Consider the following 25,059-nt stretch of genomic DNA (forward strand, 5'->3'; position numbering starts at 1 on the left):
TTTTTTTTTTTTGATGAGCTGCTCCACATCGGTCACCGGAGTGATATTTGTTCACTTTACAGAGTGTCTGAGTGTCGGTTAGGTGTCTGGAATGGGACGGCTTACCTCATGGGCAGGTAGAAGCTCTTTAACCTTGGTTGGTAATCTACCTAGGAGAAGGAAATCTCCGAAATAAAACCTGAGGCTTTGGAAATTCCTGGTTTTGTCAATTCTCTTGTCACACCGGTGAAAGTCTTCTTGGGCTAATAAGTGGGGGTAGTGCAGTGCAAGCTACACCCACTAAAAATTATTCATCTGCACAGGTACTTCCTGTACTCCAAATCTTAGTAAAATCATTCAATTGGTTGGTTGGCAGAAACCTAAAAATGCACCTGTAACTTATTTTAAAATGTCTGAAACAAATTCAGTAAATGGCAAAAAAGGCTTGGGAACATCAGGGGAACAGGTCTGGCCCGGCAGGTGTCCCAGTGTATCACAGGCTGGACCCGGTCGTCATCCTGCCACTGTGGTCAAACAGTCCTCAAGAAAAAGTAAAAATAAACATCGTTTGAATTTTGGCTGTTGGAATGTGCGCACACTTCTTGATGATAATTTCACGAAGAGGCCAGAAAGGCGTACTGCACTTATTGCATGTGAGCTAAAGAAATATTCCCTTGATATAGTTGCTCTCTCTGAAACTCGTCTCTCTGGTGAGGGTCAAGTAATGGAATCTGCTTATGGATATACTATCTTCTGGAAAGGCCTACCTAAGGGTCAGCGTAGAGAATCTGGTGTTGGGTTTGCTCTCAAGAATACATTAGTGTCCTCCATTGCAGAGCTTCCAAGTGGTATATCTGACCGGATCATGTCATGCCGTATCAAACTGACAAAAGGTAGGTTTCTTACCGTTGTCAGTATTTATGCACCAACAATGTCCCATTCTGAGGAAACTGTGGGACAGTTTTATGACAATCTAGCAAGATTATTGAGGAAAGTACCAATTTCTGACAAGCTGGTCATTTTGGGAGATTTCAATGCAAGAGTTGGAAGGGACTATGTTTCATGGCCTGTTTTAGGTCGACATGGGATTGGAAAATGCAATAGAAATGGAGTAGCTCTTTTGACGTTTTGTACTGAGAATGATCTGGTTGTCACCAACACTCTGTTTAAGCAGAAAAAAAAATATAAAGCCACCTGGATGCACCCAAGATCTAAGCACTGGCATCTCATAGATTATATTTTGATTAGGAAATGTGATATGAAAGACGTTTCTAGCGTTCGGGTCATGAGAGCTGGACTGACCATCATCTACTGCATGGCAAAATAGATTTTTCGATAAAACCTAAAAACCGACAGTCTGGTCCTAAGATACCCAAAAAGTTAAATGTTGCAAACTTTAAATTATCAAGCAACTTGCAAAGATTCCACGACGCTATAGAAAGTATTAATCTTGACCCAAACAATTTATGGGAAGATTTCAAAACAAAAGTATTTCAGGCTGCAAGTTCGTCAGTGGGATTTAAATCTCATAAATCCAGAGATTGGTTCTCAGATAGATCAGCAGAAATTCATGATCTACTTTTAGAAAAACAAAACTTAGGCAATACACTGCTCTCTCAGTCATTGAATCCCAACTCAAATGAAACTTACAGAAAGCTGAAAAGGAGGGTGCAAACTGCTCTAAGGAAAATTAAACAGGAATGGTGGAATGATAGGGCAAAAGGGGCACAAGAAGCAGCTGATAGAAATGATGCCAGTTGTTTGTATTCCTATGTTAGGGAGGTATATGGTCCAAAATCTTCTTCAGTAGCTCCAGTGAGAACAGAAGATGGATGTTTTCTTCTGACTGACACCGCTTCTATTCATAAGCGTTGGGTAGAACATTTCTCTGCACTTTTGAATAGACCATCATCCGTTAATATGAGGACGATAGAAAAAATTGAACAACTTCCAGTTATAGAAGAGATGGCATCTGAACCAACTCTAAATGACATTTATTTAGCTATGAATAAGCTGAATAACAACAAGTCTCCAGGATCTGATGGAATCTGTGCAGAAGTCTTGAAATATGGGGGTGACAAAATGATGGAACTCTTAAATATTTTAATTTGTCACTGTTGGAGAAGTGAGAAAGTGCCTCAAGACTGGATTGATGCCATTCTTGTCTCCTTATATAAATCGGGGCCAAAAGATCTGTGTGGTAATTTTCGTGGGATTTCCTTTTTGTCTGTGGTTGGAAAGGTGCTCGCCCGCATTTTGTTAGAACGTTTAAATACCTTTATAGTTCCAAGTATGGTGTCTGAGTCTCAGTGTGGTTTTCGTTCCTCCAAAGGCACAGCTGATTGTATCTTTACTGTCAGACAATTACAGGAGAAGTGCATTGAACAGAATCTTGCTCTGTACCATTGCTTTGTTGATTTGAGCAAAGCATTCGATACTGTTAATCGAAGTGCTCTGTGGCTAATTCTGGGGAAAATTGGTTGCCCAGAAAAGTTTATAAACATGGTCAAGGCTTTGCATCAGAATATGAGAGCTAGGGTTAATTTTGGTGGTAGGCTTTCTGAATCTTTTGCTGTGGAAAATGGAGTAAAGCAGGGAGACCTTGATGCACCCACCCTCTTTGCAATATACTTTGCCGTTGTGGTGTCACATTCCTTTCAAAACTCTGAGGAGGGTATCTACATAAAATATCGAACAACGGGGAATGTTTTTAATTTGACCCGACTGAAGTTTAAAACGAAGGTTTTTACTTCACTTATTAGGGAACTTTTGTATGCTGACGATTGCGATCTGGTTAGTCATTCTGAATCGGGTCTGCAATCCCTTGTATCTGCATTTGATGCAGCTTGTGATGATTTTGGCCTGACCATCAATCTGAAAAAAAACAGTTGTAATGTATCAACCTGCGTATGGTGCTGTTTGTAACCTCCCTAAAATTTTTGTTAAGGGAAAGTTACTTGAGGTTGTCAATTCATTTGTCTACCTGGGAAGCTCTGTTCAAGATGATGGAAATCTTGATACGGAAATACACCTGCGAATTCAAAGGGCAGCAAAAGCATTTGGTGGCTTGGAGTCACGCGTCTGGCGCCAGCGACATATAAATAACAATACAAAGCTGGCTCTTTACAAATCATTTGTCTTAACATCCCTATTGTATTCCTGTGAAACTTGGACCTGTTATGAAAGGCATTTTAAAATGTTAGAAAAATTCCACCAAAAATGCCTTCGTCATATTTTAAGAATTAAATGGAATTCTTTTACTCCAAACACAGATATCCTTGCATCTGCAGGCATCCCCTCAATTAAAGCCATGATTTTGAGGAACCAATTGAGATGGTGTGGCCATATTGTTCGAATGGCAGATGAACGCATGCCGAAACAGCTGTTTTATGGTGAGCTTGCAGAGGGGAAACGTTATCGGCATAAACCTAAAAAAAGGTTTAAGGATGGCATAAGGACTGCTATGAAGTCAATTGGAATGGCTCCAAAAGATATAGAAGTCCTCGCTTCAGATCGAGTTGGATGGCGAACAAGGGTGTGGAGTGGAGTGAAAGCATTTGAAGAGGCCAGGATGATGCAAGCAGGGCTCAAGAGACATTTAAGGAAGAAGGTGAATGACAAGGACCTTTTTGTGTGCACAGTCTGTGACAGACCATGTCTGTCCTTGGCTGGCCTCAAATCTCACCTGCGAACCCATGGAAAACAAACCTCACCCAGCTATTCTGATTATATGTCTGTGCACACGTTTGAATGTGGTGTGTGCCAGAGGGTTTGCAAATCCAATGGGGGTCTTAAAAGACATGTTAGGATCCACAATGAGCAGAACTTACTTGCAGGTATTGGTAGTGCAAATCAGAGGTGCAATCTGTGTGGGTCTTTTTTCAAAACACTGTCTGGTTTAAAAAGCCACATCAGACGCCATAAAAGGGCTAAGGTGTAGGTGCAGGAGGTGGTCAAACTCTGTTTAAGGAGTAGACAACCACCATGTATATATATATATATATATATATATATATATATATATCATCATCATCATCATCATCATCATCGTTTAACGTCCGCTTTCCATGCTAGCATGGGTTGGACGATTTGACTGAGGACTGGTGAAACCGGATGGCAACACCAGCCTCCAATCTGATTTGGCAGGGTTTCTACAGCTGGATGCCCTTCCTAACGCCAACCACTCAGAGAGTGTAGTGGGTGCTTTTACGTGTCACCCGCACGAAGGCCAGTCAGGCGGTACTGGCAACGGCCACGCTCAAAATGGTGTATTTTATGTGCCACCCACACAGGAGCCAGTTCAGGGGAACTGGCAACGATCTAGTTCAAAAATCCTTACACATGTCACGGGCACAAGTGCCAGGAAGGCGACGCTGGGCACAGGTGCTATCCTGATTTCGCTATTCGCTTGCCCCAATAAGTCTTCGCAAGCTAAGTTTCGTGTCCAATGAAGAAGACGATGTTGGCACGGGTGCCAGTCGTCGAATTTAGTTCGATTTCACTTGCCTCAACAGGTCTTCGCAAGCGGAGTTTAGTGTCCAATGTAGGAAAGGTACGCATGAGTGGGCTGGCTACACCCCTGGCAGAGGCCTTCGATTTAGGTCTCACTTGGCTTGCCGGGTCTTCTCACGCACAGCACATTTCCAAAGGTGCCGGTCAGAAGTCATCGCCTCGGTGAGGCCCAATGTTCGAAGGTCTTGCCTCACCACCTCAGCCCAAGTCTTCCTGGGCCTACCTCTTCCATGGGTTCCCTCAACTGTTAGGGTGTGGCACTTTTTCACGCAGCTATCCTCATCCATTCTCACCACATGTCCATACCAGCGCAATCGCCTCTCTTGCACACCACAACTGATGCTTCTTATGTTCAGCTTTTCTCTCAAGATACTTACACTCTGTCGGGTATGCACACTGACATTACTCATCCAGCGGAGCATACTGGCTTCATTCCTTGCGAGCCTACGCATGTCCTCAGCAGTCACAGCCCATGTTTCACTGCCATGCAGCATGGCTGTTCGCACACAAGCGTCATACAGTCTGCCTTTTACTCTGAGTGAGAGTCCCTTTGTCACCAGCAGAGGTAAGAGCTCTCTGAACTTTTCCCAGGCTATTCTTATTCTAACAGCTACACTTTCAGCGCCCCCCCCCCCACTACTAACTTGGTCACCCAGATAGCGGAAGCTATCAACTACCTCTAGTTTTTCTCCCTGCAATGAGACAGAAGTTGTTTCCTGTTTGTTTACAGTGTTTATTGCACCTGAACATCTGCCACATACAAAAACTAACTTCCTAGTTAACCTGCCTTTGATATTGCTGCACCTCTTATGTGTCCATAGCTTGCACTGGGTACATCTTATAGAGTTACTACCTACTCCTTTTCTACATACTGAGCAGGGCCATCTACCTGAAGGGGTTTGTGTTTTATCTGCCTTCCTACTTATTAGAATTTTGGTTTTAGCTAGGTTGACTCTAAGGCCCTTCGATTCTAGTCCTTGCTTCCACACCTGAAACTTCTCCTCTAGTTCTTATAGTGACTCCGCAATTAGTGCAAGGTCATCAGCATAGAGGAGCTCCCAGGGGCATCCTGTCTTGAATTCCTCTGTGATCGCCTGGAGGACTATGATAAATAGGAGGGGGCTGAGGACTGAACCTTGGTGGACCCCTACCTCTACCCGGTATTCATTACTGTACTCATTTCCAACCCTCACCTTACTGACAGCATCTCTGTACATGGCTCGCACAGCTCTCACTTACCATTCTTCTATCCCAAGTTTCCTCATTGACCACCAGATAAGGGATTGGGGGACCCTGTCAAAGGCTTTCTCCATGTCAACAAAAGCTAGGTACAGAGGTTTATCCTTGGCTAGGTATTTCTCCTGATGCTGTCTTACTAGAAATATGGCATCAGTGGTGCTTTTACCTGGCACGAACCCAAACTGCATCTCATCTAAATTGATTCGCTCCCTAATTAGTTGGGCTATGACCCTCTCTGTAACTTTCATAACCTGATCTAACAGCTTGATACCTCTGTAATTATTTGTATCTAAAGCGTCACCTTTACCTTTGTAGCAGTTGACTATGGTGCTGCTACACCAGTCATTGGGTATGACTCCTTCGTGTATCACCTGGTTCGTAATATGGATGACTAGGCTATAGCCGACACTGCCAGATATTTTGAGCATCTCTGCAGTGATTCCTGATGGACCGGGGGCTTTCCCTGTCTTCATACTCTTAATTGCTTTATCTACCATGGTACTGTCAACTCAGATAGCTGGTCCCTCTGTTGGGTCGACATACGGCAGACTCTCTTTCTCCCATTCATTCTCTTTATTAAGCAATCTATCGTAGTGGCATCTCCAGACCTCTTTCTTTGCAGCCTCATTTAGTGCAAGCGTACCATCATCCATGCGAACACATTTCTCTCCTACGACATCACTATTCTCTCTCCTACACTGTCTTGCAACACAAAATACCTCAAGTCTTTGGTCCTCACGGCGCAGAACATTGGCAAATCTTTTCTTATCTGCTTCCCCTCTGGCTAAATAAACTTGTCACCTAGCTTCCCTTCTGGCAGATTGGTACAATTCCCTGCTACCTCCGTTCTTCCAGTCCTTCCAAGCCTGTTTCTTTTGTCTAATAGCCCTGTCTACCTCCTTGTTCCACCACCACGTCACTCTGGGTCGAGAGGGGACTTTACCCCAGCCACAGATCTGGTCGGTGGCTCTCAGCAGGTTGTCCCGCAGAAATCTCCAATTGTCTTCCATGTTGTATGATGCTATACCCCCTTCTATTTCGTCAAATGCTTCGAGTAACATGTCTGAGTCTCTGTCCATTTGCAGCGTATTTGTGTGTGCGTATATAGCATTAATTGATAGTAAGAGGTGGATATATATATATATATATATATATATATATATATATACATGTATATGTATATATATACATCTATATGTATATATATACATCTATATATGTATATATATACATCTATATGTATATATATACATCTATATATATACATTTGTACAGATGTATACATATATATATATATATATATATATATATATATATATATATATATATATATATATATATATATATATATATATATATATATATTATATATATGTATGTATGCCTGTATATATGTGAGATAATAGTTTCAGTATTAAAGCGAAAATATCTGACATTACAATAGAGAGAAGTTATTGTTTCACTTTTGACATGTAATACTGCAATATTGGTGGAGATGTGATATTGCACTGGGCTAGCACTAGGCAAGAAGTTAAAAATTTTTGGGGGCCTAAAACACTTCCTGGACCCTAAGTAAGGCATGTGTAAAATTTGAATGAAATTGGTTGTGTAGTTCTCAAGTTTTAGGGATTCACACAGACAGACAGACACACACACACATTCTCATCTTCATATATACAGATACAAAACTTCAGCCATGTAACTACACACATACTGTTGGTGATATTTTTCCTTCACTGGACTTTTCCAGTTTCCTTTCTGATGAAGAGCTATGCACGAAGTGTCAAAAACTCTCTTTTTAACCGAGCATCAAACTAATACATTCTATGTGCATATCCTCTTGTTGTTTTGTTATCATTACTTTTTATGCTAGTGGCACGTAAACACACCCCAGTGTCATGCAAATGGCATATGAAAGCACTCATTACACTCTCGGAGTGGTTGGTGTTAGGAAGGGCATCCAGCTATAGAAAACCATGCCAAATCAGGCTAGACTCTGGTGCAGCCTGGTCAAAACTGTCCAACCCATGCCAGCATAGACAACAGACGTTAAACAATGATGATATATAGTTCAATGCATTTTTCCTTTTGTAAGCAAAGGAGCTGTAATTTTGAAGGAGACTCACCTGCTCTTTTTAATACATACATACACATATGTATATATTTATGCACACACAAACCATGGATTTTGTTTTGAAGCACTTGAATGTTTCTAGTTCTGTTTCTGGCCCATCTCTTTCCACCCCTCATATTCTACATTTTCTTCAATACTTTAATGCTGTTCAAATCTTGCTTCTCACTCACCACCCTTCCTCTCTTTCTCTCTTTCTCAATCTACTCATCTGCTCACAGACCTCAACAGTGTCAAGTAAGACTGTATATAATACAGCATCTTACACATACACATTTCTCGCTTCCCCTTGCCAAACTCTCACACACATTTATTCTCTCTTCCTTCCGCCCTCTCTCTCTCTCTCTCTCAAATACACTCACACAAGTTTGTATATACATATGCACTGCTGCTTAGCGAGGGTGTCAGCCAAGCTATAGTATTTACCAAGTGGCCCTTGTCACAATTACAAGAAAACAGAAAACACATACAAATACTGTAAATTATAGAAAACATAATTCTATATGTGTGAGTGTGCATGCACATGTGTAATAGCTATTTGTCATATATCCATAAAAATAGCCTTCCACATTTAATGTTGTGATATTTGATGATACTGTAATATTCTAACATATTACCAGGAGAAACTGACTTGCCTGTACAAATTTATTTTCTCCATTTCTAAGCACATACATACACACAAATATTCATGAAAGAAAATAAGCACAGATTCATCCTCACATATACACCATTTCTTTCTAGCTTTCTCTCTCCCTCTCTTTCTCTTTTTATTTATGTCTGATTTAATATGTATTAGATATGCAACTAACAACTTTCTCACTGCAAATTAGTAAAACTAGTGTAGGAACCTTGATCTGCTAGAATTAAAAGATAAAACCCCCCTTGAATTACATTCCACCATGTTATTTAAGAATTGATAACATAGACCAAGAAAACTATAAAATACATGGTCCTAGTTTTTGATAATGGGATTACTTGTTCAGGGTTGATCTGGGTGGGATTAAACACCAATAATGATACTACCATCACCAATTTGAGAAGGCTGTATGCAGTTCCCAACCCTACTAGAAATACAAGCCAAATATCCTTCTAATCACACACTATCATTCTGAAAGAAAAAAAAGAGAACATATTGGTACAGGTGTGGCTGTGTGGTGAGAAGCTTGCTTCTCAACCAGGTTGAGTTCCACTGCATGGCACCTTGGGCAAGTGTCTTCTACTATTGCCTCAGGCTAACCAAAGCTTTGTGAGTGGATTGGCAGATGGAAATTGAAAGAAGCTCATTGTATGTATATATATGCCTGTGTGTATTTGTGTTTGCCCCCCCCCCCCCATCACCACTTGACAACCAATGTTGATGTGTTTGTGTCCCCATAACTTAGTGATTCAGCAAAAGAGAATAATAAAATAAGTACTGGAGTCGATTCATTTGACTAAAAAAAAATTCAAGGCCTTGCCCCAGCATGGTCAAAGTCAAATGACTGAAACAAGTAAAAGATAATAGATAAAAGATTGGATAATTCAATCTAGGGAACAAAATGTCTGATAAAATACAGGATGTTATAGGCTGACTCTGGGGCTACATGACAATGCATCACCATCTGGTTGTTGTTAGGGTAATTAATTGACTTGGTGTGGTAATATTATTGTTGATATCATTTACACCTAAGTCAGTAAAGGCATTCCAGCCATCACTACCTCTTTTTGCTTGTCTAGGAGTATTTTTTTTCCAAATGTCCAGTTGGCATTGTGTGATTTGAGGGAATATGGCTGCTATTCCTAGCCAGTTCAATGGTACCAGAGAGACTTCTTGTTTATGTTTATGGAGTTATTTATTTCCAGGTCAACTCTGATAGAGTAGAACTATGACCAAAGGCATTCCAGCTACAACTATCCTGTCTTTCTGTGTATAATGGAATCTGGGCCACTATTCACAAATTCCTCTTTAAGATGGTAGCTCTGGGGGATATTTGGCTATTATTTCTATTAGTGTTAATAACAGTTGCTATTGCTTAGCTCTGTATTATTTCTGATAAAATAGGCCTGGTCAAAAAGCATTGTAATTGTGACCATTCAATGTGTGTGTCTTTGTTTGTAACCCACCACCACTTGACAACTGGTATTGGTTTGTTTACATCCCTGTAATTTTGTAGTTCAGCAAAAAGAAGCTAATAGAATAAGTATCAGGCTCTAAAATAATAAAAAAAAGTAATAGTATTGTTTGATTAAAACCTTCAAGGTGGTGTCTTCCTAGCATGGCTGCAGCTAATGACAGAAACAAGAAAGAGTCATTTTTTTAGTTTTGTTTTGCTTTTCAGACACAGTGTATCTAAAACCATATTATCTTCTTTTATGTGGCTGTAGAGTGTGACTTGAGGGTGGAGGGGGGAGAGAAAGAGAGAGATATATATGTAGAGAGAGATTTGGCTGCTATTTCTAACAGGTTGAGTGACTATGTAGAGGTTCCCTCATATACTGTGATAGTCACAATGATGATGATAGTAATTAGAGTTCTGTCTTGATAAACTGAGTAGGTAAGAATAAGAAGAGAGAAATAAGTGAAGAACAGTCTTTTTTATCTACTTCAACTTTCCACTCCTCCTTTTCTTTACTCCTACCATACCTTTCATTGTTTTCATTTACTAATTTTTCTCCTCCTCCCTCCCCACATAACCTATATTTCCTTTTCTATTCATTTCTTTATTCTTCTGCCACCACCATTACCATTTCCACATTTTGTGTTCAGACCTCTTCCCACTCCTATCTTCAGCTTTTTAACATCTTTCTTTCTTTCCCCACCCTTTCTAACTCCCTCTCTCACTAATCCACCACTTCCAACACCACTGCTCTGTTTCTTTAGTCCTCTCTCCCTCTCTCTATTTCTGGCTTTTCTATTTGCTTCTTTCTCCTTGCTCACATTTCTCACCCTTCTCCTCTCCCCATTCCTTCAAGTTTCCATATACATTTATTTGACTTTAGAGAGAAGTAATGCTGAAAGGATGGGGGTGGAAATCCCCTCCTCTTTCAATGACAACTGCTTATGTTATTGAAGTGATGATAATGAAGATAATGATGATGGTTGTCAAAACTCAAATATGATCCAGTAGATATATGATATAAATTATTACATCTGCAGTTTTATGAATAAGTAGAACTTATCCATATTTTGACAGGTAAGGTAGTCTAGCTTCTTAACCTGCAAGAAATAATAGACACATTTTCCTAAGCACAGATTCTGGGGCTAGCTTACCTGTCAAAATATGGTGGCAAGGCCCTTTGATCTCAGTCTCATTGGCCTTGTTAGCTTTGTCTTGTTGATGACCTCTTGTTATGTCCTCAACAGAGTTCTCCACAGTACAATTGAACCTACTGTGATTGGGGAACGTGAGGCAGCCTTCACAACATGAAGCCTGCTTGGCTTGTGCCCTGCTGACATCCATCCCCCTCTCCCTTTTGTGAACGTCAGGTTCTCTCAAAAGTTATGGAATGCCATCCAGTGTAGTATGATCTCAGTTGGGATAGTGTGCCAACTTGACCAGCACCATCTTCCATGTTTCCGCTCAGCCTCTGAGCCTCACAGTGGAGCCAGGCTTAATGTGGTGCCATCACTTGTGACTAGCACTCAGCTTGATAATGACTGTCTGAGCATGTTTCCCTAAGGCTTAACCTCCAGATATGTGAGCCTCATGAATGCCACTGTGGATCCAGGCTCTACTGCTCATCAGGCTTCTGAAAAAAGCAAACTGTCAAAGTATCAGTCACTCTCTGACAGGTTTATGGTTGAGTTTGTGACAGTATAATCCTCCAGTGTTCTCTGCCTTTTCAGGACAGAGATGGCTATCTGCAAATACAAGCCCCATGAATTAGTGTGACTGTTCCAGTGCATGTCCCTCACCGTCCACTGGGGCAATGTCTTTTCCATTTTGTTAACTGGAACCATGAGTCAGTGTTAATTAATATGAGAAATTCAATCAAAAATTAAGTCTAGTAGTTATAATATGTATAATTCATACTCCATTATACATCTCATTCATTCACTCAGATTACTTTTTATTTATCAGTGGCTCAGTAAAGGCTCCTTTGTAGATTCCAGTGTGACGGTAGAGACACAATATCAGTAAAGGCATAGGAGAGGGATGGCAGTGACATAAAAAAAAGAAAATGACATTCTGTTGGATACAAAGATGAGGATTCCAGCTGATTCAATTAACAGAACAACCTGCTTATGAAAATTAGTGTGCAAGTGGCTGAGCACTCCACAGACACACACACCCTTAACATAGTTCTCAGGGAGATTCAGTGTGAGACAGAATGTGACAAGGCTAGCTTTTGAAGTATAGGTGCTACTCATTTTTGCCAGCTGATTGAACAGCAACAACATGAAATAAAGTGTCTTGCTCAAGGATACTGTGTGCTACCAGACATTGAACTCGTAACATTATGATCATGAACTGAACACCCTAACCATTAAGTGATGTGCCTTCACAAAAGCGTAAAATGGGCTGAAGCACATGGTATAGGCACAGTATGATTATGGGCACCATATGAGCAGAGAAAATGTGTGAGAAAGGCGCAGTATGAACAGACCTACATACAGGTAATGGTACAACACAAACAATAGAACAATATATTTGAAGAACCGAGGTTTTGTGGATCTGTGATAACATTAATGTCATCACCACTACTACTTCAACCACCATGATCATCCTGAACTCAGCCCTCCTCCACCACCACCACCATGACTACCACTTCTAAAACATCTCTTCATCCACTACCCTCATTACCACCACCGTGACAGCTTGCTACAACAATAACAGGATGGAAGATGACCAACATGTTTCTTATAGAAAGCAACATGTTTACATCTTCATTGCTATGAGGATGGTGGTGGTGGTGGTGATGGTGGTAGTGATCATGATGTTAGCTGTAATGTCAGCTAATATCACCACTGGTGGTGGTGTTAGTCGTGCTGTAGCAGTAGTTGCTTTAGCCTCAGGTCAGTCCTCACTGAGAAGAATTATGGTCAAAGGCCTTCTAGCAATCATCAACTCATCTATTTCTTATGCACACAGAACCCCAAGATTACATTATTCAGCATGTCCCTTTTTTCTAAAAATAATGGGGTGTGATTTAAGGGTAACTTTCATGCTATTTTAAACAAATTGAGTGACCATGTAGATTTACTACTTAGGTGTTTCTAGTAGTAGTAGTAGTAGTAGTAGTAGTAGTAGTTGAATGATGATGATGATGTTGATAGGTCATTATAAAGAAAGGCTAATGCTTTTGACTCAAGGTGTGAGATCAAAAGAGGAGAGAGAAAGTTAAAATAATGGGATGTGAAGGAAAGAGGTGCAGAGAAAGGTGAAAGAACAAATAGCTGAGGGTGATGGAAAGAGGTAAGTTGAGTGACAAGAGGAATAGTATTGTGGTGATGATAATGCAGAATATCCTGTAGCTATATGATAATAACCATGTTGATGATTATATGGAGCTGGTGATGATTATGTGGAGTTGGTGATAGTTATGGTGGTGGTGGTGCTGATAATGAAGTTGGTGACGTAATGGTAATATTGGTTTTGGTAGCAGCAATGATGTTCTTATGGTGGTGGTAGTAGTGATAGAGATGATGGTGAGTTAAGGAAGCCCCCTACCAAAATAGGAATTTTTGTACCCTGCCCTCTTTATTAAAAAGTTACAAGGGTTTAAAAGCATCTTTAACCCTTTAGTATTTAAACTGGCCTTGTCCGGCTCAAATATTCTACCTATTTTAAGTTCAAACTGGACAGATCTAGCCCCTCACACCTACCATGCAATGTCAGTCTAGAAATATACTGTTATATCATTGAAATCTTGAAGCTATGAGATAAAGCATGATTAATTCAAAGCCCACCTCAAATGATGATGTGCCACGGTGGTGGTACTTGTTTTTAGAAGGACGGAAAGGAACATGCAGTGTGAGGGAACATGCAGGCTTAGGTAGGTAGGTAGGAAGGTAGGCAGCAGCAGTAGTAGTTGTTGCTGCTGTTGTTGAAATAATGTCATTTGAGAAAAGATGGTGATTATGATGACGAAACTGATGCAGTAGTCGGAGTATTGGTGAATAGATATAGTATCACTAGTAGCAGTACTTTAATAATCCTTTCTACTATAGGCACAAGGCCTGAAATTTTGGGGGAGGAGACCAGTCAATTACATCGACCCCAGTGTTTCACTGGTACTTAATTTATCAACCCTGAAAGGATGAAAGGCAAAGTCACCCACAGCAGCATCTGAACTCGGAATGTAAAGACAGGCGAAATACCACTCAAGCATTTTGCCTGGAATGCTAACGATTCTGTCAGCTCACCACCTTAGCAGTACTTTAATAATGTTATAAAAATTATGATGGTGATTATGGTTGCAGATATGGCTGAGTAGTTAAGTTTCCTCTTCTATCATGAGGTCCTGGGATTGACCTCACTGCATTGTATCTTGGGCATCTTTTACTATAGCATCAAGTCGCACCAAGTCAACCTGTAAGTGAACTTGAATAGACAGAAATTGTCTGGAAGTCTGCTGGATTTAATGTATCTGTAATTCCAGAGTTCAGCTATATTACATATTGTTTTACACTGATTGAGAGCGAGAATTATATTATACATGTATCTGAGGAATACTTCTCCTCCTCCTCCACCACCACCATCACCTCATCATCAGCAGCAGCATTGTTTTAATGCTAACTTTTCCAATCTTTGAATGGATCAGACAGAATTCATTGAGGTAAATTTTCTATCATCAGATGCTCTTCCTGTTACTGACCTTCACCTGTTTCCAAGGAAGGTTATATTTCCCCATATATGGAAATGTTTACAAGGTAGATTGGAAACAAAAATCACTGCTTGCATGATGGTGACAATTATTTACAACCATCGCATAATGTCAAGACAAGATTTGTGAGAAGCAGATACAAACACACATACATATATGTATACAATGGATTTCTTTCAGTTTCTGTTTAGTAAATCCATTTACAAGGCTTTGGTTGGCTTGGGGATATAGTAGAAGACTCTTCCTCAAAGTGCTGTGCAATGGGACTAAACTTAATAATGTAACTAGGAAACAAACTTCTTAACCACAGTCTGTGCTGAGCATATTCTATCACATACATCATCATCATCATCGTTTAACATCAGCTTTCCATGCTTGCATGGGTTGGGCAATTTGACTGGGGACTGGCGACTGGCGACTGGCTACACTAGGCTCCAATCTGATCTGGCAGTTTTTACAACTGAATGCCCTTCCTACTGCTGTCCCTTGTTTTGAGACCTGCCACAGGTCTCACTATATATCACAATCTTTTATCTTACTTTATCCCACCACCCACCTCAGTACATTGTCTTGCAACCTATCACAATTCTTCATTTCCTTACCTACCTACTTTTTGCAGTCTTTGACATCAGCACTTTATCCTGCCGCCTGATGTTTTTGACATCAACCCATTATCTTGCTGCCTACCACTTCACCTACTGTACTTCATTGCTTTGTTACATGTCACAGTCCTTCATCTAATCACCTATTGCTGTCTATTGTCTCACCATCTGTCACAGTCCTTCATCTCACCATCTACCCTAGTACTTTGCTTTTCTGCCTCTCAAACTTCTTTATTTTACCACTTAGTGTAGGTCATTGTCTTGCAACTTATTTCATTTCTTTACCTCCGTACTTTTAATACTCCTTTCTCTTGCTACCTGTCATAGTTCTTTATCTTATCACCGACCACATTCCATCAATTTCCTCCAGCTGGATTCCTTCATCTCACCACCTATCACTGTCTTTTGTCTAACTCTTACAGTTCTACATTTTGTCACCTTCTGTAGTCTTACATCTTGGTAACTGTTGCAGTTCTTCATCACACAATCTACCATTTCTTACAGCTCATTACAGTCTTTCATCTCACCACCTGACAGGGTCTTGCATTTTCCCACCTAGTGTAGTTAATTTTTCTCATCACCTATCTGTCCTTCATCTCATCACCTACACAATCTTTTGTCTCACCACCTGCCACAAACCTTTGTCTTGCTACCTTCTGCTACCTGTTATTGTCCTTCATCTTGCTATCTTCTGCTACCTGTTATTGTCCTTCATCTTGCTATCTTCCACAGTCTTTCATCTTCACATTTGAGAAGTTGTTTGAAAAACTAGATACCCTATATCTACTTTGTCCCTGTTCACCAGTACTAAGTAGACTGTCTTTTTCACAAGATTAAAGAAACCTCTCTACTCTATTTTTTTTTTCTTATGATGGCAGTGTTATGGTTGTGATGTTGAGAGGTTTATGGGGTTGGTGGTGTTAGTGGTAGAGTTAATGATGGTAGCATTAGTGCTTGTGTTGCTACTATTAGTGGTGAAGTGGCGGTGATGATGTAAGGGTTGTAGTTATTAGCAGTGATATGGAGAAGCCAGTAACAGAAGTAGTGGAGGGATGGTGGTGTAGAAAAGGTGCTGTGAAGATAATGGTGTTACTAGTGGAAATTGATGGTATAGAGAAGTGGTGGTGGTGGACAGTAGATGCTGGTGGTAGAGTAGAGAAGGAAGAATGCTAAAGTAGGTTACCACTGATTAGTCAGTCAGATCTCTACTTCTCACAATAGCAACACAGGATAGGTTATGTCTCAAGTGTTTATATCTTCATTACACACACACACACACACGCACACGCGCGCACACACACAATAAGGAGAGGGAGTGGTGAAAGAGGAAAATAGTGTGGTCAGACAGTGGTGGTGAGAGAGTTGTGGTCAACCCCTACCTAGCCTTCTACTTTGATTCCATCAACATCTAGGATGTATTATAGGAATATAGATTTCAAATTTTGGCAAAAGGCCAGTAATTTGGGGGAAGGGTATGTCAATTACATCAACCTCAGTGCTCAACTGCTTCTTAGTTTATTGACCCCAAAAAGCAAAGTTGACCTTGATCTCAAAGACAGGTGAAATACTCACAAAGCATTTTGCCAGCTTGCTGCCTTACATTATAGCCTTATTAAATGTATCTTGGTAATTTGATTGGTATGTTTAATTCTATAAGGCAAAATCTCTTTTACCAAACCACTAGGTTACAGGAACATAAACACACCAATACCAGTTGTCAAAAAGTGGTGGGAGACACACAAAGACACACACACAAATAGAACACAGTATTAACTTATAAACTTTTAACATACTTGGTAGTATATTTTGGTTACTAAACAAAATACAGCGTCCCTAGCAGCAATTAATATGTACATACAAGTTGCTAAGAACGTGTTTAATATGTAAATTGGTCTATCCAATAGTGTTGCACTGCTAAACATATTGGCTATTTAAGCAATGTGTACATGGATGGTTAATGAGCTGGATGTGATGCTGAAGAAGGAGTAAGAACTCCTGAAATATGCATATACAACGAGGTGGCTAAATGTAATCAGAAAAGTTCTCTGAAGGACAAGCCCTTTGTAGTTCAGGTTTCCAATGCTAAAAGTCACTTGATGCGACCCTCAGGCAGCAGTCTGCTGACTGGTAGAGAGAAGTCATCGAGTGAAGTGCGTCTTTGTTTTGCAACGTTTTTCCCCTGTAAGCTCCAAACAGCTAACAAGGATGCTGCCATGAGTAAAGCACAAATTTACAAGTGGTTTTCATGTTTTAGGGATGGTCATTTGTTGCTTGAAGAGGTGACCATTCAGGGTGACCATCGACCTCCCAAACGTAGGAAAACATGAAAATTCATGAGCTGATTTTGGAGGACCGTCACCAAACAATTGATGAACTTGTTGATATGACTGGTGTGTCCAGGAGTTCCTGCTAACGAATTTTGAGTGAGGTATTGTGAATGGAAAGAGTTGCAAGAAAATTTGCACCTCATTTGCTCATGGAAGATCGAAAGCGGTTACTACTGAATGCATGTCATGAACCGAAAGAACAGTTGGAAGTTGATCCAGAGCTTTTTTCAAAGGTCATCACTGGTGACGAAAGCTGGTGCTACAGAATTTGCAGATGTGGGAGAGGTGAAGAAAAAAACGACAGAGGTGTTAAAAGGCATCACTTCACAAGAGTTCCAGCACTGCTTCAAACAGTGGAAAATGCGTTTGGACTGAGGCATCGCTTCAAATGGAAAATACTTTGAAGGCGATAAAAGTTTAAATATGTAAAGCTAAGTGAGTAAAATAATATTGCAAAATTGTGGTTTCTTTTGGGTACCCCCTCGTACACCCATTCCCTATTTCTCTATCTTCGATCGCATTGTTAACATAGATGTATTAGTATACTAAACCTCATAATTTCAAGTGCAGGCTCTAAATTCTATAGAATGTCTGTAGAGGTAAATTAAAAGTCACACATGCACACACACACACACACACACACACACACACACACACACACAGACACATACATACATACATACATATATATATATATATATATATATATATATATATATATATATAATGTACTGTTCTGTGACAGAAAATTCAACATAAAAAGTACTCCATCTAGTGAGAAATATTATTTATTTAAAGGGTATAAAACATGTATTTAAGCACTACTAATAGTGTCTATGTTGAGAAATAATCATATTTTTCAGGCACAAACCACATTTTGAATTATAGAAAATTTGAATTATAGAAGAAATGCAAAAAAAAACTGAGAAGGCAGCATATAGAAAATGCAGAAAGTAAACCACAGGAAACAAAAAATGGAAAATGAAAACATAAAAACTAAAATGTAAAAAATAAAAAGTAAAAAGGTAAAAGAGCTATCCTCCTTATCTTAAATGTTAAGGTTGGAAAGAGATCGAGTTAGTCAGGAATAGGTGGAATTTTCCAATTCTTCAAAATATATTTATACATATGCTTGCAACTACTGAAAATTTCTTACTCGAATTCAGTAGAGAGTTAGGGATCTTAGATCTGAACAGGATCTGCACTCTTTCAGTTAAACAAAGCCTACATTTATTCTATCCATTCACATAAGGTATGGATTTCTCAATTACTTTCCATTTAATCACATGTGGTGTTTCATTATCTTTCAAAGTCCATACATAGATGAAAGAGCAAAGATCTTGTTCAGATCTGAGATCCCTAACTCTCTATTGAACTCTAGGTCAGAAATGTTCAGTGGTTGCATGCATAGGTGCAGGAGTGGCTGTGTAGTAAGAAGCTTGCTTCCCAACCACATGGATCTAGGTTCAGTCCCACTGCATGGCACCTTGGGCAAGGGTCTTCTACAATAGCTCAGGTTGACCAAAGCCTTGTGAGTGGATTTGGTAGAAGGGAACTGAAAGAAGCTCATCATATATATATATATATATATAAATGTATGTATTTGTTATTTGTGTCTGTGTTTTTCCCCCCCTCCATCCACTTGACAACCGATGATGGTATGTTTACATCCCTGTCACTTAGCGGTTTGGCAAAAAGAGACTATTAGAATAAGTACTAGGCTTACAAAGAATAAGTCCTGGGTTCGATTTGTTCAACTAAAGGCGGTGCTCCAGTATGGCCGCAGTCAAATGACTGAAACAAGTAAAAGAATAAAAGATCATCTAAGGTCTAAGGAGAATAGCTCTTTTACCTTTTTACTTTTTATCTTTTACATTTTAGTTTTTGTTTTCATTTTCCGTTTTTTGTTTCCCATTTTTTATTTCCTGTTTTCTATATGCTGCCTTCTCAGTTTTTTTGCATTTCTCCTATTATTCAAGGTTTTTAGTTAGTTATGATGTGGTTTGCACCTGAAGAATATGCTTGAGTAATTCTCAACATATGAAACTATAAGTAGCACTTAAATACATGTATTGTGCCCTTTAAATAAATATATATTTTGTGTCTGACATAAATTCTTTCTTCGTGTATAATGTTCATTAAGGTTGTTCTCTTTGTTGGTGTGGTGATGAACATTATGTATGAAGAAAGCATTTATGTTAGACGCAAATGCGAGAAACACTTAAACAAGAAATTCACATGGATGAGGTATAAACTGTATATGTAGATGTACATATCAGTAGTGACTCCAGCCCTTTGGCTGTTCAGGCTTAGCCTGAGTATAAGTTTAGTAAAATGAACATGTATTTGCAAGTTAATTTAATTTCTGCCAATACTGACTTCAAGTATGTAATTTCAGTCAATAATTCATGCTCCTTTTATTGAGCCTGGTCGCAGTTCATTTATTTTCGGTCAGGGTGTCAAAAATTATCATTCATCACAGACGTTCTCTTGACATCATTCACATACGCCTGACTTGGGCTCAGAAGTTACAACCAGAATTCTTATTTATAATTGTAAAAATTAAAAGTATTTCAAATTCAAATTCAATGTTTTCTTGAAACAACAAATTTCTATAGAGATTAACGATTTAAATTTCAATCTAGGAAAAGTTTTCATTCTACAATATTCTTAAAGGAATGAAAAATTATTTAGCAACTCGGGCTAATACGAATGAGCCTGGTAAGTGTAAAAGTGAGATTGCTGTTTGTTATGGTAGAGAGGGGGAGAGAAAGTAATAGGGGTAGTTAAAAGTTTTCTTATGACTGCTTCTCTTCACTGCCTATTACTTCATTAGAAATCTAAGGATGCACATAAGCACATAATAGAGAAAAATGAAACAGATATGGACGACTTGCTCCGAAACACCACCGAGTGGGGAACACTTCTCAAAAATAACCTGCAGTTGTTTCCTTCAAAATTCCTACATGCTTGAAATGTACATACATCAAGGTACATTTGTACAAAATTTCATGAAAAAATATTCATTTTCCTGGAAGTTAAGAGGAATTTAAGTGGAATTTTCGAATATTGTACCCCACCCCCTTCCAAAACACTTTCACCGAAAATTTTTGTATATTTGGAATCTACATAATAAATAATATATGCATAGAAAATTTCATAAATAAATATTCATTTTTATGAAAGTTATGACCTTCCAAAGTTGGGGGATACCATGATGTGAATGATTTTGTTTACTTGCACATGTATACGTTTGAGAGAGCGAGAGAGGAAGAGGGGGAGAAATGAATAGAGATTGAGAGCAATGTGTATGTTGTTGTCACAGGTCATGTATGTGTGTTTTTACGTATCTATGTTATGAAAAATAGGTAAAGAATACTGAGATGAAAGTTTAATCTATGACGTTGTATGTATCACTTTCTCTCTCTCCCTCTCCCTCTTTTACTTTTACTCTCTATATTTTTATGTTGAGCGCGTGTGTAAGAATGGCGTTCCAGGTAGCAGGGATGAAATATAAAAGTTGCTAGAAACAACAGCCAAATCTCCCTTAAATCACACAAAGTAAACGGAATTTAAAAAATCTAATTACTGCACTGGAAAGTTCAGATCGAGAAAATTCCATTGATGTAAAAATTTGTATGAAAAAGTGGAAAATGTGGATTTCTATAAACATTCAAAAAGGCTTCACACAAACACACAATTTCAGATTTATATATTAAGATATATATATATATATATATTTATATAGATAGGATGATAAATTGAATATTAATTCAATTTAAAACCAAGTGGCCTAGCATATAACAAATCTGAAAATTCAGAAAAAATTGTATTACACGTGTATAAGGGATGACCACTAGGTGGACATCCAATATGCTAGAAAGAGGTCATCAACGACCCGACCACAAAGAAAAATAATGTTCTCCAGAAAAATTTCGCAAAACGCCAGAACAGGACAAAATGAGAAATATACAGAATAATGAATTATCTATGGCCTGCTGCAGTTTCGAACATTAACGTTTTACTTTCGTAACATCCGTGTTCTCATATCTGAACAGAACCGCTTTTGACACAGAGAATTGGGAGCCCTTTTGGTCATTCTATTTTCTTTGCTGGAAGGGTTCCTAACCCATGAGCAAAGAGGGGTTAGATGATGGCGGTGGTGTTTTCAAAGGCATGGCATGTGTAACCTGATCACCTCTGCCGATCAAACTCTCAACCCATGCACTCCAGTTGCAACACTGATTCTGCCCAAATTTGACGTCATGTTACTTAGTTTGGTTTGAAATAAAGAACTTGATTAGCTTAATAATCCCAACTTAATCCCGGGCAAAGCTGGGCTATACTGCTAGTAGTAATAATAATAATAATAATAATAATGATAATGATAATAATGATAATCCTCATTGATATGACTGTCCCAATCGATATAAACGTATCTGTCAAGACCTACCAAAAACTGAGCAAATATAAAGATCTTGAAATAGAAATTAGCAAAATGTGGAACCTGAAGACTAAAACAATACCTATTGTCATAGGTGCCCTAGGAATGACAGTGAAACGGGCTGATTACTACCTAGCTCAGATACCAGGAAACCCCAAAATGGCTGAAGTTCAAAAGATAGTGTCTATGTGATCTCAAATTTTAAAACAAACACATAATTTTCTTATGGTTTCTTAAACATTCTCTAGAACAACACTATGTACAAATCCAAATATATGGCACCCTAGGCATAACACCTACATAAGCTTCTAACTTGTCTCTTGAGGTCTCTGGGTGAGACTTGGATCCAACTTGTACAAATGCAAAGCAAAAGTCAAACATAAAATAATAATAATAATAATCAACCAGTCAAGCACTGAAGTTAATTAGCCACATCCCCCAAACTATCAAGTTTTGTGCATATAGTAGAAAGAATTATTAGAACTATTTTGATTTGTTTACAGAAGTAATGAAGCAAGACTACAAACTAGAAAAAAGGAAAAGTTGAAAAAAAAAAATTAAACCCCCACACACACACACACGAACACCCAATTTTTGTTCATATTTAATTACTGATTCAGAATGAACATTGACATAGCAAGTAGTTGGTGTCATAACTTCATCATAACCATCATCCTCATCATGTTTAAGTGAATTAAATAAAGGGGACAAATAGACCTTATATGTATTACATAAAGAAAATATAGAATATTAACAGGTTATTTTGGTTGTTTATTTAATGTTCATCTATCTATGTTAATATGGTTTGGGACAAGGATGCATTTGGAGCAGAATTTTATGACTTGATGCCCTTCCTGTCACCAGCCCATATCTGTTTTCAAATATTTTTTATTCTACAGGTTCTCAAAAGCAAAATTGACCTGTCATCATGTCAAGAAGGTATATAAACGCATCAGTTTAATATAAACATACGGTTTCCCCACCACCAAATTCACTCACAAAGCATTACTTGGCTAAAGTAGAAGACATCTGTCCAAAATATAGCACAGCAGGACTGAATTTAAAACCATGTGGCTGTGAGATGAATTTCTTAACCACACAGCTATGTCTGCATCTACACATACTTTCTCTTTCTGATCTCTCTCTCTCTCTCTCTCTCTCACACACACACACACACACATTTTGAACAAATACACATCTCAGTCAAGGGTTAGCATGGTGTGGGGAGTGTTTAAACAACAGCAATAACAGTGACATTTTGAACGACATTAATGACAAGAAACGAAAGATCAATGTGTATCTCTAACATACCTGCTTGTAGTTTCTCCCTCTTCCGTTTTTCTAGTCCCTGGAAGGTAAAACGAGCACAGATAAATGGAAATGAATTTGATCTCTGTCTTACAAGTGGCATTTTAAAAAAAAAATTCTTTTTATTATTCACATATCAAATAGACTGAGGGCTTGAATAGAAACAAAGATAAAGATGACAAAGGACAAAAGAGAGGAAGAGGGAAAGAGAGAGCAAAGAAAATGACAAGTGTTTGGAGACGTGTGCGCGTGCACGCATGCGTGTGTATGAGTGTGTATGCATGGTATGTACACACACACACACACATATATATATATATATATGCATTCATGTTTGAGTATAGAGGAAGATGGCAGGAAGAGGAGAGAGAGGGAGAGAGAGAGAGAGAACGTTATATGGAGGGATGCAAGGATGTGATGAAAGTGTGTAAGAATGTATGAGTGTTTGAATGAGGAGAAAAATGACGGAAATAAAATTAAAATAAAAACAAAATGCTTAAAATACAATAAAAATAAAGCTGCAACTAATAAATTAGGTTGAAATTGTTCAATTGTTAGAATAAGAGAAGAGAGTGAGAGCACTGTGGAGAGAGAGAGAAAGATAGAAAAAGGGGAGTACTTTTCCACAGAGAAACAACAACAATGAAAATAGAAAAAAAGAAACCTCTAGAACTTCCTACAGAACCAGGTTCACTCCTCTAAACACACACATACACATGTGAGTGTATGTGTATATACAAATATACACACACACGTGTGTGTATGTGCATATACATATATACACACACATACATGTATATACACCATGCCATCATGGAAGGCGAACATTAAACAGTGATGATGATGATGATGATACACAAGGTAACAACAATAAAAGTAAATGAAAAACAAGACTATTTTATAACAATGATGACTGCCACCACACCAACCACTAACACCAACAACACCACTACAAGGGGCCAACAAGAAGCCTCAATGTGGTCAGATACTTGCTTGATCTGAGAGAAAAATCAACCAAATGTCCTAGGAAAAAAAATGCATAGGATAATGTGGACTAGACTTCTCTGCACATAGGAAAATGACAGGATGGTCATGGCTGATATACTTTTGATCATGTCTTCTCAAGCAGTACTGGCCTGGAATTAAACAAGAACAACAACTATGATAATAAATACCACTACCAACAAAAACAATCAAGAGGCAAAATAGGGAGAAAAGGAGGATGGGGGATAAATGTTTCAGGAAGTGGTGGTGGTAGTAGAAGAGATGTCACTACATGACCATGTAGGAGGAAGAGTGGGTTAGTAGTCAAGAATGAGTTAAGACAATAGCTTTAGCTTTCCATCCATGCTTTATTATTATCATCATCACCATATCACAACCAGGAACCAATGAATGAGGAAGCCTCTACATTTTTGCTCCACCTACTAAAAATAATTAGTCAAATATCCCTCAATTTACATATCCTATCGTCTTTAAAAAAGGACACATTGGATAATATAGTGCTTGGTTCTGTGCATACAGGAGAAAGATGGGTTGTTCATGGCTGGAGTGGTTTTGATACAGGCTTGTTTAATCAGAGCTGACCTGGTGCTAAATAACTGGAACATGAGCCAATGAACTCACTATGCAGTCTCTAGACTTGTTAGGAATAGTAGACAAATATACTTTAAAAAAACAAAGACAGACTCACCACATTACCACATTAGT

The 25,059-nt window shown here is 38.7% G+C and overlaps 1 protein-coding gene and 1 long non-coding RNA gene across 6 annotated transcripts in view; one reads left to right on the forward strand and one right to left on the reverse strand.

Annotated features, from left to right (window-relative positions):
* LOC106880368 (rho GTPase-activating protein 7) overlaps positions 1 to 25,059 on the reverse strand; it is a 601,077-nt gene that overhangs the window by 295,897 nt on the left and 280,121 nt on the right. For all 5 annotated transcript variants that reach the window (XR_016244003.1, XM_089361608.1, XM_089361606.1 and 2 more), the window contains exon 3: positions 23,353 to 23,389. Coding sequence is in view for 4 of the 5 variants with exons in the window: in XM_089361608.1 (XP_089217734.1) it covers positions 23,353 to 23,389 (37 nt within the window). In the remaining variant the exon portion in view is untranslated. The remainder of the gene's footprint in view (positions 1 to 23,352; positions 23,390 to 25,059) is intronic.
* Positions 1 to 25,059, forward strand: part of LOC149132858 (uncharacterized) — a 42,405-nt gene that overhangs the window by 10,824 nt on the left and 6,522 nt on the right. The gene's annotated exons all lie outside the window — the stretch shown is intronic.

This window comes from Octopus bimaculoides, chromosome 13 (assembly GCF_046866305.1).
Source record: "Octopus bimaculoides isolate indiv1 chromosome 13, ASM4686630v1, whole genome shotgun sequence".
In the NCBI taxonomy this organism is placed as follows: Eukaryota; Metazoa; Mollusca; class Cephalopoda; order Octopoda; family Octopodidae; genus Octopus; species Octopus bimaculoides.